The sequence below is a fragment of the Mustela nivalis genome (assembly GCF_964662115.1).
Source record: "Mustela nivalis genome assembly, chromosome: 8".
NCBI classification, from domain to species: domain Eukaryota; kingdom Metazoa; phylum Chordata; class Mammalia; order Carnivora; family Mustelidae; genus Mustela; species Mustela nivalis.
The window spans coordinates 138,000,688-138,015,461 of NC_139027.1; the positions used below are offsets into that span (position 1 = coordinate 138,000,688).

The 14,774-nt window shown below is 44.4% G+C and overlaps 1 protein-coding gene across 2 annotated transcripts in view; it reads left to right on the forward strand.

Moving 5' to 3' along the window:
• The first annotated feature begins 956 nt into the window (after window positions 1–956).
• Window positions 957–14,774, forward strand: part of RTF2 (replication termination factor 2) — a 40,829-nt gene continuing 27,011 nt past the window's right edge. For both annotated transcript variants that reach the window (XM_082742947.1, XM_082742948.1), the window contains exons 1-5: window positions 957–1,160; window positions 6,383–6,477; window positions 7,235–7,328; window positions 9,748–9,887; window positions 13,522–13,600. In XM_082742947.1, coding sequence (XP_082599073.1) covers window positions 1,092–1,160; window positions 6,383–6,477; window positions 7,235–7,328; window positions 9,748–9,887; window positions 13,522–13,600 — 477 coding nt within the window. In that variant the 5' untranslated portion in view covers window positions 957–1,091. The remainder of the gene's footprint in view (window positions 1,161–6,382; window positions 6,478–7,234; window positions 7,329–9,747; window positions 9,888–13,521; window positions 13,601–14,774) is intronic.

The window sequence follows — 14,774 nt, forward strand, 5'->3', positions numbered from 1 at the left end:
GGTTATATTGTTTTAATTCTCATTCATTGCAGTAAAAGATAACGCAATGTTACAATCCGTGAAGTTTTTATATCACATATTTTCCTTCCCAACTGGGGAATATTTTCAGATTTTTTTTCCTCTTTTTTTTTTTTTTTTTTTAATGTCTCACTTTGGTCAACAAGGTGACACCCAATTATGTAGGTCCACCCTGCTCGCCGTGGTTAGACTTTCCCCAAATATTCCTAATAAAGAAGGAACCACTGGAACGATCGTGAAGAGGATAGACGCGGACAGTCGTGGATTTTAGCAGGGGTTTTGCAAGGATCTGTGCGCTCGTTGAGACGCAGCCCGTCTCCGGGGAAAGGCAGGTACACATGAGTGTGGCTTGTCCAGCGGCCTCTCTTCACTGTAGCGGATTATTAGTAAACAGACGCAGGAGGCTGCGAACCGCACACATGCACGTACAGACTCTTTGCAACTTTCCCGCATCGACCGTACGCACCGCACGTCGCAGCTCCGGGCCTCAGAGGGTCGCACGTCCCCACCCTCCGCTCCCACTCCACGGCACAGGACACCGCGGCGCTCCGTGCCAACTTCTCGTTTAACCCCCCGGGCGTCCTTCCGCTGCAGCGTAGCTGCATTAACAAAATGCAGCCCCTCCGGTCGCGGCGCTCCCGCCCCGGGACGCGCCAGACCCACAGTCAGACACGCTAGGGTGGGACGAGGCGTAAGGAGGGGGGTGACTTGCTCCCGAGTCCCCCCGTCCCCCCGCAGCGCGGCGAGCGGTCGCCGGGGCGCGGCAGAAACCCTGCCCCCACCGGAAGGAGGGAGGAACGGGCCGGGCGCGGAGATGGGGACGCTCCGCCAGCCCCTGAGCCGGCGAGGACCCGCTCGAGTCCAGGCAGCCCGAGCAGCCCCGCCTCGCCCAGCGCCTCGCGACGGTCTCCCTGGCAACTGGGGCTTGGCCACGGAGCCGCCCCGCCCCGCCGCGGCGCGGCCGGCGCGTTGCGTCATCCCAGCGCGCCGGAAGTGACTGCGGCGGTCGCCAGGGACCTCCCGGAAGTGGTCGCTGCGGAGTGGAGCTGCTGACTCTTGGCTCCTGGTTTGCGATGGGTTGCGACGGAGGAACAATCCCTAAAAGACACGAGCTGGTGAAGGGGCCGAAGAAGGTTGAGAAGGTCAGAGACGTGGGTCCGGTGGGGACCCGCGGTAGTGGGGTCCCCAGGGAATGGGGGTGGGGGCGGGGAGCTAGTGGGGTTCCTGACGCCGTGCTCCTTTATCTCACTTGGAGAATTCCGAATTAGCAACAGTATTAGGATCGGACTCTTACGGAGTGCTTGCCGTTGCCGTTCACTGGCGGCGGGCTTAGTATGGGGTAGCGCGTACAGTTCTCACGGCAGCCCCGTGGACACGTATTGTCACTATCCTCGCTTTTCAGACCTTGACATTGAGGGCCAGGAGGACAACATTGCAACGCTGGTAAGTGGCAGGGCCAGGATTTACAGCTTATCTGCGCCGTCAGTTACAGTGATACAAACGGCCGCTGTTCATTGAGCTTTGTACACACGTACCTCCACTTTCTCCGGGAATTCGTCCCAAAGGTTCTTTTATCCACATGTGATCAGGTCCTTCTCGTATCTTGCCACCCTGCACACTGCCTCCGTGGCTGATTAGTGTCAGCCACAGATAAAAATAAGCTCCCTGTGGCACAGTCCTGCCTTTCCCCTGGACAGCTAGCGCAATTCCTGGCCCAGTAAATACGGTGATTAAATGAATAAGTGGATAGTTTTGGTTTTTTGTTTTTAGATTTCTTTCTTTATTTATTTGATAGGCAGAGATCACGAGTAGGCAGAGAGGCACGTAGAGGGTGGCGGGGAAGCAGGCTCCCTGCTGAGCACAGAGCCCGATTCGATTCGGGGTTTGATCCCAGGACCCTGAAATCATGACCTGCGCCAAAGGCAGAGGCTTAACCCTCTGAGCCACCCAGGCGCCCCATGAGTGGATAATTCTTAATTCTCACAGGTAACTGAGAAGAACTGTATATGATAATTTTCATGCTATTAACAGCAAAATTGAGTCAGTAACATAACCAAAATCACAACGGATAGGTAATGAAGCCAGGAGTGCCAACCATTTTTTTAATTCAGGAATTCAAAGTTAGCATTGATAACTACTTTACTTTCTTAAGCCTTTATTTATTTTTTTTAAAAGATTTTATTTATTTATTTGACAGACAGAGATCACAAGTAGGCAGAGAGGCAGGCAGAGAGAGAGAGAGAGGGAGGGAAGCGGGCTTCCTGCGGAGCAGGGAGCCCGATGCGGGGCTCGATCCCAGGACCCTGAGATCATGACCCGAGCCAAAGGCAGCAGCCCAAACCACTGAGCCACCCAGGCGCCCCAAGCCTTTATTTTTTAAATAATCTCTGTGCCCATCATGGGGCTTGAACTCATGACCTCGAGATAAAGAGTCAAGTGGTCTACCAGTTAAGGCAGGTGCCCCGCATTAGTGATCACTTTTCCCCCCTAAGATTTATTTATTTATTTAAGAGAGAGAAAGCACAAGCAGGGGAGCAGGAGGGAGAGGGAGAGGGAGAAGCAGAATCCCCACTGAGCAAGCAGCCCAATATGTGGCTCCATCCCAAGATCCTGGGATCATGACCGAGCCAAAGGCAGACTGAGCTATTCAGGTGCCCCAGTAATTACTTTTTACTAACAGAGGGCATGTAAAGTAGCTAACAGTGTGGCACACGTGGATGCTGCACATACTCTCCAGCAGCTAGAAAATCTTTATAAAAGGTGGATCTCCTGTATCACTACTATATTTGAAATCCTCCAGCAGCTTTTTGTCATATTCAGAACAAAATCATACAAGGTCCTGTATGATCGGATGCCTTGCCTCTCCACCGCAGCTTCTACCCTCTCCGGGCCTTTGTTTCAGCTATACCGGCCTCTGTTTCTCAGCCAGGAGTGTAAGTTCCATGACCCGATAATGCTCTTCACTGTTGCCAACGTACATCTCGCTTCCGTCGCTGCTTTATAGTGCTTGTCGCTCTTCTCGTTTGTGTATTGTCTGTCTTTCTCGGACATGAATGGAGACTTTGTGTCTTACCTTTGTCCACCACACAGTAGACACCTGGTAAATGTGTTGAATTTGAGAATGAATGAAGTCTCAAGAGGATGGAGTGTGTCCTCTCATCACACCTACAGATGCGTAGTCAGTGGCAGGTCGTTAGCATTCATGAGAGCTTTTGCCAGAAAACTGTTCAGCTAGTTTTGTTAACTTGTGGCCAGGGCTGAAGAGGAGTAGCTTAAAGTGAAGCTTGGCAAGGTGTCAGAAGGGGATAGAAAAGAAGAAAGCATGATCTGAGACCACCAGAGTCCTCAGGCAGGATGGATTTTTGTTATCCTTACTTATTCTACAAATACTTCATTTAATGCTTATCACAGACACCATTCTAGGCCCTGGGGACACAGCAGCAAACAGAGTCAGCCTTTGCATTGCTTACCTTTCATATAGATATATAATTAATATTTTTGATCACTCATATGGTATGTGTGGTCTGGCCAAACCATTGCTGTAATGTAAGTCCTTGCCCTGAAAAGAAGAGAGACCCAGGTTTAAAAAAAAAAAAAAAAAGGGTTTCAGAAGTTTTGGGGGGTTATCAACCTGGGTAAGGATTAGTTTATCACTTTTCTCCCTGTCCGCAGCTCTTCCAGTTATTTTTTTAATCAGCAAAGGACTATGGGTAAAGCAGGAGAGGGATTCAGAAAGGAGATCTTGAACTTGTTGGATATGGGTTTTTTGACTCTGCAAAGGATGTAGTAAATTGACTTCACCGGTGACAGGTTTCTCTGGGGCTCCGCTACACTGTGAATTTTGATTAAAGTTACTTAAGGAGCCAAAGTATAGCCCTTGGGTCTGGGGTGTAGATAGAATAACAGTTGCCGTAGTGTGGGTTTTGTTTTTATTTTGTTCTATTTGAAATAATAGAAAAGCGGTAGAAAGTAGTGATTAAAAGCGTGGTTTCTGGGGTGCCTGGGTGGCACAGTCGGGTAAGGGTCTGATTCTTGGTTTTGGCTCAGGCCGTGATCTCAGAGTTACAGGATCCAGCCCTGCTTTGGCCTCCGCACTCAACACGGAGTCTACTTGAGACTCTTCCTGACCATGCCCCTCCCCCGTTCTCTCTCAAATAAATAAAATCTGAAAGGAAAGAAAAGAAAACCAACATAAAGACATGGTTTCTGGAGCCAGCCACATGGGTTCTTAGCTTCTTCATCTACTTGCTCTGCGACCTTGGACATGTAACCTAACCTCTTGGTACCTCCCATCTCCTCAGTAGCAGAGTAAAAAGTACTAAGTTTGGGGTTTTTATAAGGGCTAAAAGATTTAGTCACAGAAACTGCTGAACATAGCACTTGGTACACAGTAAACAAGCAGTTGTTACTGCAAAAAGTAAATTTAAGGGAATTTTTCTGTATTTTTTTCTCTTCCTACTTTCTCCCACTTGTGCCCTTCTATTATATTATTCAGATTTGGCATTTTAGGAGGGGAAAAGAGAGGGCTATGGACTATTATATAGGTAAAATATCATTTGAGGGCAATAGAAGTTCTTGTGTTTGGATTTTCAGAGTGTGGGTAAGGATTTGAGATACCCCGTAATGAACAAGTTAAATTGGTGATTTTTTAAAAAAAGATTTTATTTATTTTTTTGACAGAGATCACAAGTAGGCAGAGAGGCAGGCAGAGAGAGAGAGAGAGAGAGAGAGAGAGAGAAGGGGCTCCCCACTGAGCAGAGAGCCCGATGCAGGGCTCAATCCCAGGACCCTGGGACCATGACCTGACCCGAAGGCAACAGCTTAACCCACTGAGCCATCCAGGTGCCCCTAAATTGGTGATTTTTATAAAGAATTATATTAGTCTTTATGCTGAACTTAAAAAAAAAAAAACCTATATTATAAATTCTTAGGCTTTAAATTCAGCTAAAACTTTATAGCCTTTCCCATTGATAGAAATTAACCTGTATTGCTTATTTTTTCAGTATGACTTTTTTTTTTTTAAGATTTTATTTATTTATTTGACAAACAGAGATCACAAGTAGGCAGAGAGGCAGGCAGAGAGAGAGGAAGAAGCAGGCTCCCTGCTGAGCAGAGAACCGAATGCGGGGCTAGATCCCAGAACCCTGGGATCATGACCTGAGCTGAAGGCAGAGGCTTTAACCCACTGAGCCACCCAGGCGCCCCTGTATGACTTTTCTAACTTACTGTTAAGGTACAAATGCTAGGGGACGCCTGATTGGCTCAGTTGGAAGAGCATGTGACTTGATCTCAGGGTCATGAGTTCAAGCCCCACAGTAAGTGTAGAGATTACTAAAAAAAAAAAATAAACTTTAAAAAATAGATGCAGGGCGCCTGGGTGGCTCAGTGGGTTAAGCCGCTGCCTTCGGCTCAGGTCATGATCTCAGGGTCCTGGGATCGAGTCCCGCATCGGGCTCTCTGCTCGGCGGGGAGCCTGCTTCCCTCTCTCTCTCTGCCTGCCTCTCTGTCTACTTGTGATTTCTCTCTGTCAAATGAATAAATAAAATCTTTTTTTTTTTTTAAAGATTTTATTTTTATTTATTTATTTGACAGAGAGAAATCACAAGTAGATTGAGAGGCAGGCAGAGAGAGAGAGGGAAGCAGGCTCCCCGCCGAGCAGAGAGCCCGATGCGGGACTCGATCCCAGGACCCTGAGATCATGACCTGAGCCGAAGGCAGCGGCTTAACCACTGAGCCACCCAGGCGCCCCAATAAATAAAATCTTTAAAAAAAAAATAGATGCAAATACTCATATGTGGCTTAATGTGAACTCTTTTGTTGTACCTGTCCTGTTTAGTGGGAACTTTATTTGACACGGTATTAGTTACGTGGACTTTTTTTTTTTTTCTTAAGATTTTATTTATTTATTTGACACAGAGACACACAGTGAGAGAGGGGACACAAGCAGGGAGAATAGGAGAGGGAGAAGCAGGCTTCCTGCCAAGCAGGGAGCCCAATGCAGGGCTTGATCCCAGGACTCCAGGATCATGACCTGAGCCAAAGGCAGACGCCCAGTGACTAAGCCCCCCAGGCACCCAAGTTACTTGGACTTTTTAAGTTTCAGCTTCATGTATCACTATCTTTTTTTTTTTTTTTTAAGATTTTATTTATTTATTTATTTATTTATTTATTTTAAGATTTTATTTATTTAACCCACTGAGCCACCCAGGTGCCCCCATGTGTCACTATCTTTGATATAAAAGACAAAAGATCATCACATGTGGTATAACTGAATAAGCCTTTATATGTAGAACTGTGGCCCATATTATCTTTCAGAGGTAAAAGTTAATTGAAAGGGTTTTTTTTTTTTTTTTTCTTTTCTCAGGTTGACAAAGATGCTGAACTAGTGGCCCAATGGAACTATTGTACTCTAAGTCAAGAAATACTAAGGCGACCAATAGTTGCCTGTGAACTTGGCAGGTATGATTCCTTTTACTTACTTAAGATGAGTTTTTATTAACTAATTTTTAAGAGAATTTTAATGTGGAAAAAAAAATAAAAGATTCTTAAGGTGTAAATGCAGTGCTTGATTCTTGAAATGTGAATCATCTCAAACAAATTCTTGAAGCCTAGGTTATTATTCCCTGTCTCAGAACATATGTCTGCATATTTCTATTCAGTTTGGTTTATTTAATCTGTGATCTAAAAGTTCAGGGGCCAGTAAGAACTCATAGCATGAAGGAGCTATGTGGGGTAGTAGGGAATGGTGGGGACTGGAGGAAACTGGAGAGTTCATGTCCTTTGTGAAAGGGGAGCTGCTGCTCATTTCCAGCCAGATGTTGCAGTTCACGAATGTGGGCCTAGTAGATTCCAGAGCTTGGTTTTTCCCAGGAAAAGTGGAAAATGCACTTTTATATTAAACTTCCCGATTTTTAAGATCCTGTTCAGATCACATTCAGCCCTCAGACCGCCAGTTTGCAACCCTTGGTTTAAACTAGTTCTTTCTTTGTATACTCTGGAAATAGTTGAGACAGGATTTAATTTACTTTTTTTTTATTTTATTTTATTTTATTTTATTTTATTTTATTTTATTTTATTTTTAATTTACTTCTTTAATAATGCAGGGCATTCCTGTTATCAGATGTAAATGACTTTGGATTGTACTGAATTTCATCTTACTCCTTTGTGTGGAGGTTGATTGTTGCTAGAGTGTTCTGACTCCTCCTTACTGTTGCAGACTTTATAACAAAGATGCTGTCATTGAGTTTCTATTGGACAAATCTTCCGAAAAGGCTCTTGGGAAGGCAGCATCTCACATTAAAAGCATTAAGGTAAGACCAGTGATTCTGAAGTTCTCCAGGGGTCTCAGTGGCTAACGTTTATTTTAAAGAATTCATGTACATTATAGACTGAACTTAGAAGTTTGGAATTCTGCTCCCACCCAGCCACCTAATGAAAGTGTAATTTGGGGCAGGTCACTTAAAGCTCAAGCCAAGAGTTCCCACGCCTATCGTTCCTGCCTTATAAATCTGTTACAATTTAATACATACAAAAGAACTTTGAAAACTTTTAATGTGATGTACAAATATTTAGAGACATCACTTTTGTAGTTAAAACTCAGCTACTTGAAGTTTTGATTTGGAAGACACTAATAGAATTGGAGAATTTAACAGGTAGATCACTATTAAGTCAGTGTGGTATTTCCTGCTAATTAGATGTTCTGATTGGCAGTTAAAATTCTTTTATAAAAATGGAAAAAATTAAGATTTTTGGTAAAGGAAGTTGAGAGGACAAAATCTTACAAATCGGTCAATGGGAGAAAAATCCGGAAAGGGGTCAAGAATTTGAGAGGCACTGCTTTGGCAGACACTTCATCTCACAGGTGAGAGTACTCACTGTCCTTGACATCTTGAGGCCCCGTAGCTAATGAGGTGCCTAACCCAGAACCAGAGTCCCTGCTTCCCCATAAAAGGCTTTGGGTTTTTTCTCCTCTTTCTTTGTAAATTTTTATTATATTAGGCCTTTTGTTTGAATTCTTGGAGTGATTACAGGATATATGCTATTTATAGGCAAATCAGCAGTTCTGGAATGTAGGTAAAATAGTGCTTTAGAAATAACCATGCTGGGGCGCCTGGGTGGCTCAATTGGTTGGGCGGCTGCCTTTGGCTCAGGTCATGATCCTGGAGTCCCAGGATCGGGTCCCGCACTGGGCTCCCTGCTTGGTGGGGGGTCTGCTTCTCCCTCTGACCTCTCCCTTCTCATGCTCAGTCTCTCATTCTCTCTCAAATAAATAAATTAAATATTTTAAAAAAAGAAAGAAAGAACCATGCTGATTTTTATCATCTTTTATTTGGGAAAGAGAATTCATTCTTTAAAAATCCATTATAATGAGGGACGCCTGGGTGGCTCAGTTGGTTAAGCAGCTGCCTTCGGCTCAGGTCATGATCCCAGCGTCCTGGGATCGAGTCCCACATCGGGCTCCTTGCTTGGCAGGGAGCCTGCTTCTCCCTCTGCCTCTGCCTGTCACTCTGTCTCCTGTGCTCACTCTCGCTCCTCTCTCTCTTACAAATAAATAAATAAAAATCTTTTAAAAAAAAAAAAAAAAAAAAAAATCCATTATAATGATAATTATTTTTGAGATGATTATCTTATCTAAAAAAAGTGATCATCTTTGAAATTAATTTATACAGTTTTATATTTAAAATAATATTCAAGGTACATGATTGAATTTTGAATTTTTTTTTTTTTAAAGATTTTATTTATTTATTTGACAGAGAAATCACAAGTAGATGGAGAGGCAGGCAGAGAGAGAGAGGAAAGCAGGCTCTCTGCTCAGCAGAGAGCCCGATGCGGGACTCGATCCCAGGACTCTGAGATCATGACCTGAGCTGAAGGCAGCGGCTTAACCCACTGAGCCACCCAGGCGCCCCTGAATTTTGAATTTTAATGCAAAAAAAAAAAAAAAAAAAGACTTCCAAGAAATCAGAACTGTAATGGCAGAAGGATTCAAATAAAACAGTGCAAACATGCAAGGTAGTCATTACTGTCAGTTGGTAGCCCTCACATGCTCTTGAGTGGAGAACTGGATGAGACACAGGAAGCTGACTGTACGGACGGTACACGTGGTGGCTTTTCTTTCGGAGCACTCAGGTGCTGTCCGGAGTGCTGACATCAGGGTGGCACAGCTAAATGTCAAGAATGCCCAAGTGCTTTAGTGGTGCCATTGCATCAGTCCTTGTGAAGGCGAACTTCTAAAACCCCGAACAGCCAGCTCTTGGAATACAGTGTTATTCCCTGGCTAATGTTCTGTGCTGGACTCACTGGACGGTGGCCTCATAGATGTTATTGTCTGTTCAGTTATTAAATAAACCTGGGCCGCCCGGAATATGGAGCAGCCTCAGTGAGGATTGGCAGGGAAAGAAAATGTTGCTTTCTGGATAAAACCGATTCAAAGCTCTCTCTCAGTGGAGTCATTTTTCATGTCCAAAGTTACTTTTCCTTAAATAGCAAAATATTTGTAAAATAGAAGTTAACTAATTCACTTGCCAGTCGGTGAATTTTAGAAGTCTTGTTTTGATTTAATTTTTTTACCCATGTTATAGTTGACAGCAGAAGGAAAGGAGCTAGGAAGAAGAGGTTTGGAAGAGAAAGGTCTGGAAAAACAGTTTCTCGATCGATTTAGGTGGTTATTGAGGCTAAGAATGATCCGTTTATCACATGAATTCATAAACTATGGATGGTTTTTCACAGAATGTGACAGAACTGAGGCTTTCTGATAATCCTGCCTGGGAAGGGGACAAAGGAAACACAAAAGGTGACAAACACGATGACCTCCAGCGGGCACGTTTCATCTGCCCTGTTGTGGGCTTGGAGATGAATGGCCGGCACAGGTCAGTAAGGGCTGTGGGGCAGCTGGTGTGGAGTCTGGTTAGATAATGTTGCTATAGCCATGTAATCACACAGTCCTCTTGAAGGGGTCCTTTGGTTTGGGTGGCGCCTTAGAGGTAGTGGTGCTGCCATAAGACCTTGTTCATTCCCTAACAGCTGTTTATAATGTGGTGTCCCACCGAGACCCTTAACTTCGGTGTCTCTGCTTTCTGTACTTGAAAGTAGGAACACCTCAAGAGGGATTTTAAAAAGTTCTCACGGGACACTTAGAAGACTTGAGTTGGGTTATTTGGTCTTTTCTTATGGGAAGAAAGCAGAGGACAAATGTTGCCCATCAGACAACTCCCATTTCCTTATAATTGCTGAAAACTATGCAGTGGAAAACAGTCACCGAATATGTGGTCAGTCAGTCACCTAAAGACCTACCTGATGATTATAGCTTGCTCTGAATTTGTAGCAAACGAATCCTCTGACACCAGAAATCTGAGGTCGAGAGTTCTATAGCAGACATAAGAGATGTGTATATTTCTGTCTTAAAAATTATGAGTGTTGAATGGTTAATCGGTGCCTTTTTATAAGATGTCTCAGCCAGCCAAAGCTTTCAGCTCTTTTCCTACCATTTAGAAATACCTTTAATAACTGGTGGTCCCATCTGCCATCTGGAATCTTCCATTTAAGATATTACTTGTTGAAAGATAGTATTTTTTTTTTTTACTATTTTCATTCAGAAAACAGGTTGGGACTGAGGTAGGGGGAGAATCTCAAGTAAAAACTTTGAGCTATAAACAACCACATAGGATCTGGAGCATTCTGGCGCATTTTACACATCTGTTTAACAGACGTGTGTGGCAAACTGCATCCGAGAGTATGACCACCATGCCCTGAAATGGTGGAACCTGTGGCTTTGTAGATTTGGGGAGAAATAAAATTTTAGGGCCAAGGAGCTTTTAAAGATTATATTCTTTAGATAGTCTGACTTTATTAAGCCTCTCAAAGTTTACCATGTAGTGGTGATGGATATGTTAATTAGCTTGATAGTGATGACCATTTGATGGTGTGTACATATATCAAATCATCAAGCTGTACACCCTAAGTATAGACAGTTGTGTTTGTCAGTTGTACCTAAATAAAGCTGAAAGAAAGAAAAAGTAATGAATTAATTAAAAAGCTGAAGTTCTAGGGAAGCAGACAAACGTACCTCACCTCATCCCACTTATGTGTGTGGTTTCGTATGTGGTGTACAACACATTATTTCAAGGTTAAAGTTGTAACATCAAAGTGCCCACTTTAGGGTACCGGTTTCAGAGGTGTTCGGTACAACCATAGTGCCGCGCGGCCACCAGCCTCTGTCTCCTGGCATTTCCCTCCACTTCTCTCAGCCCACAGGAAAACTCTGTAGCCACGCAGCAGCCTCTCTGCATACCCCCAGCCCCAGCCCCAGCCCCTGGCCGCCGCTGGTCTGCTCTGTCTTCGTGGATTTGCCTATTTTGGAGATTTCCTATATGCAGAATCACTCAGCATTTGACCTTTTGTGTCTGGCTTCCCACTTCTTTTTAGGAAAACCATGGTTTACCCCAAAAGAGGAACTTAGCAGAAAGACTCAACTCTGGGGTCTTGAGCAGGGGTTACCTATAACCTATTGTTCTGATTATGGGTTCCCTAGTTTTTCCCCTTTTTTACTAGTCTCCTCTCTTCTCTCTTTCCAGTTAATTGAGCTTTGCCTGTTTTGGCTTTGCCCTCCTGCTATTAATAGGGCCTCCACAGTAGAAAATTGATTAGGGGGTGACTTCATACGTTTATTAAAAGCTTATATAATAAAGATTTAAATACAGAGAAAAATAGAAGTAAATGACTTAATGTAACGAAAACTTTGAGCATTTGTTTAAAGAAAAATAATTTTCTAAATTACTAATAATTAGTAAGCATCCATAAAAAAAGATTTTTTTTTTGCCCCAAACACAGTAAATGAATGTAGTACAATGTTACTAATTGGGTTTTTGTTAAGGTAATCTGTATCCACTATAATCCCTAGAGAATTGGAGAGACCTTTTTTTTTTTTTTTAAAGATTTTATTTATTTATCTGACAGAGCACAAATAGGCAGAGCGGCAAGCAGAGGAAGAGGGAGAAGCAGGCTCCCTGCTGAGCGGGGAGCCCTGTGGGACTCGATGCCAGGACCACCCAAGCTGAAGGCAGTCATTTAACTGACTGAGCTTCCCAGGCGCCCCTTGCAGAGATTCTGTTGTGGTGTTTTTAGAGGACTGGAGGAAGTAAACTGTGAACATGACTTTCCCTTTCCCCCAGTTTCCACCTCCCATGTCATGATCTTAGTTGTTTGGAGTTCCACGCCCCCCTAGACCTGCCCAGCACCAACACACATGCTCTGTACTTCCGTACACCCCTGCCATCAGAAATAGAAACAACTGTGTATTCTTTTCCAGTCGTGGGAACGTGTTATACGCATCTTGTAACCTATCTTGAAACTTTTCTTTCGTACTTCTCTAATGAGCGTGTTTCCATGGCCGTGCACACGGATTGACCCTGCTCCTTTAATAGCTGTGTGAGTGTTCGTAATTTATGTAACCATTCCTCTGTTAATGAACATCTAGGTGCTTTCCTTTCTCCTTGTAAGAGTGGCACTGTCCTGGGGCGCCTGGGTGGCTTAGTGGGTTGAGCCTCTGCCTTCGGCTCGGGTCATGATCTCAGGGTCCTGAAATCAGCCCCGCATCAGGCTTTCTGCTTGGTGGGGAGCCTCCTTCCCCCCTCTCTCTGCCTGCCTCTCGTCCTACTTGTGATCTCTCTTTCTCTGTCAAATAAAATAAAATCTTTTTAAAAAAAAAAAAAGAGTGGCACTGTCCTATACAACTTCCTAAATACATATTTATGCATTTGCACACTTGTGAGCATGTTTCTATAGGCGATGCTCCGAAAAGTGATTCTTTGCTCAATACTGACACATTGTCCTTCCAAGATGCACAGTGCTGTGCCCACCACCACCGGCAGATGCACCTGTTTCCAGCAGGGTAACTCAGTCTCTCTCACTACTGCTGGATACGTAAAATGTGGTACATCATTATTTTGCCGTGAATTTCTTTAATTAACAGTTGAGGTTAAGCATCTTTGATATGTTTTGACCATTTATATTTCTCCCATGAATCGCATGTTAATGCCTTTGCCCGTTTTTCTAATACATTGTTTATTTTTGCTTTTTGAGACCATGGTGAATATTCATAAAACACTGAATCTCACATATATTTAAAATAGTCTCTCCCAGTGTTCCTATTCTGTCTTGTGACTTTTTATGTTTGTGGGGGGTGGTTTGTTGTATTTTTTTTTTGTAGGAGAGACTTTATTCTAAAGGATTATTACAAGGGATCAGGAATGGGACTACGGCCTGTATTTCTGGTCTGTGTAGACCAGAATATATAAAGTATATATAAAAAGTATATAAAGTAGTATGTAAGTAAGTATATATGGGACATACTAATTTCTTTTTCCTTAATAGGATTAAATGTGACCATTTTTCTCTTTATAGTTTCTGGCCTATGTACAAACTGAACAAATGTTAACTGATAATCTGGGCAATCATTTTTAAATTATTATTGAAGTCATGCTCCATTTTGGATTATTTCTCCAGGTTCTGCTTCCTGCGGTGCTGTGGTTGTGTGTTTTCTGAGCGAGCCTTGAAAGAGATAAAAGCAGAAGTTTGTCACACAGTGAGTAGTTGACATACATCGTTTGTTCCGTCTTGGTAGCTCAGGAAATCAGATGGTTTAGGGTCCCTGCCTTCATGCGGCATTTCATCATCCTTCAGTTCTTTCCAAAATACAGATCTACTTCGTTGTTTCTCTGCTTGAAACGCTTGCATGGCTCATCCTGGCTGCGTGTGGATTCAGACCACCTTTTGTGACGTGTCCCTGACTGTCTGACCAACTCAGGCTGAGCTCAGGCCGCTGCCTGACCAGCTCCCATGCGTGCCTTTGTTCCCTCTGCTCTGACCTGCCCAGCCTGGGGAGGTCGCACCCCCTGTGAACCTTAGCTGCAGAGCGATGGCTTCCTCTGCGAACCCTTGCTGCCAAGCCTCCCTCCCCATTCCCTGAGCACCTTGTTATCCCGCTGATCTCATCAGAATGTCATTGGTAGTTACGTTGTGGTTTCCCCACTGGACTGGGACTGTTGTTTTTTTCCCTTTTTGTTTCCTGTAAGACTATTTATTTATTTAGAGTCGTTTTCATAGTGAAATTAAGAGGAAAGTAAGGGATTTCCTCTGTTCATTCTACCCCCTCCCCCCCACACATAGCCTCTCCCATTATCAGTGTCCCCCTCGTCGGGGGACTGATGAGCTTCCATCCGTCCACCATCGCCCCCGATCTCTGCAGGTTCTGTTGGTGGCATCTGTTCTGTGCGTCTGGACGGATGGGTGCTGACATGTATCCGCCATCACGGTGTCAGGCAGAGTATTGTCGCCGCCTTAACGGCCCTCTGTGCTCCGCCTGGATGTGTGTGAGAGCAGGGAGCAAGGTGTGTCCGTCTCGCACCCGCAGAGCGCGTCTGTGCGCACTCACACAGGGCAGCAGATACTTGATGTAGGAGCTGCCCTTGCAGCTCACGTGCCGGAAGTGCCAATGGCCCTGCTTTCCTGCTGTCGCTGGCGCAGACCAGACATCTGTGTCTCTGGTGTTCCTTTGGCCATGGGAAACTGTTTAGTTTCATGTTGTGGATGCCAGCAACTCATGATAGTGTTTTCACCCACGTTAACCCTGTGGCTTTCACCGGGCCACTTGCCCTGCTTCTCCCTGCTGGGAATGCTCTTTCATTCAGCGGCTTTCACTGAACACCTGTGAGGGGCCAGCCTCTGTCCGAAGCACGGTACAGTGGGCTAGCCTGGTG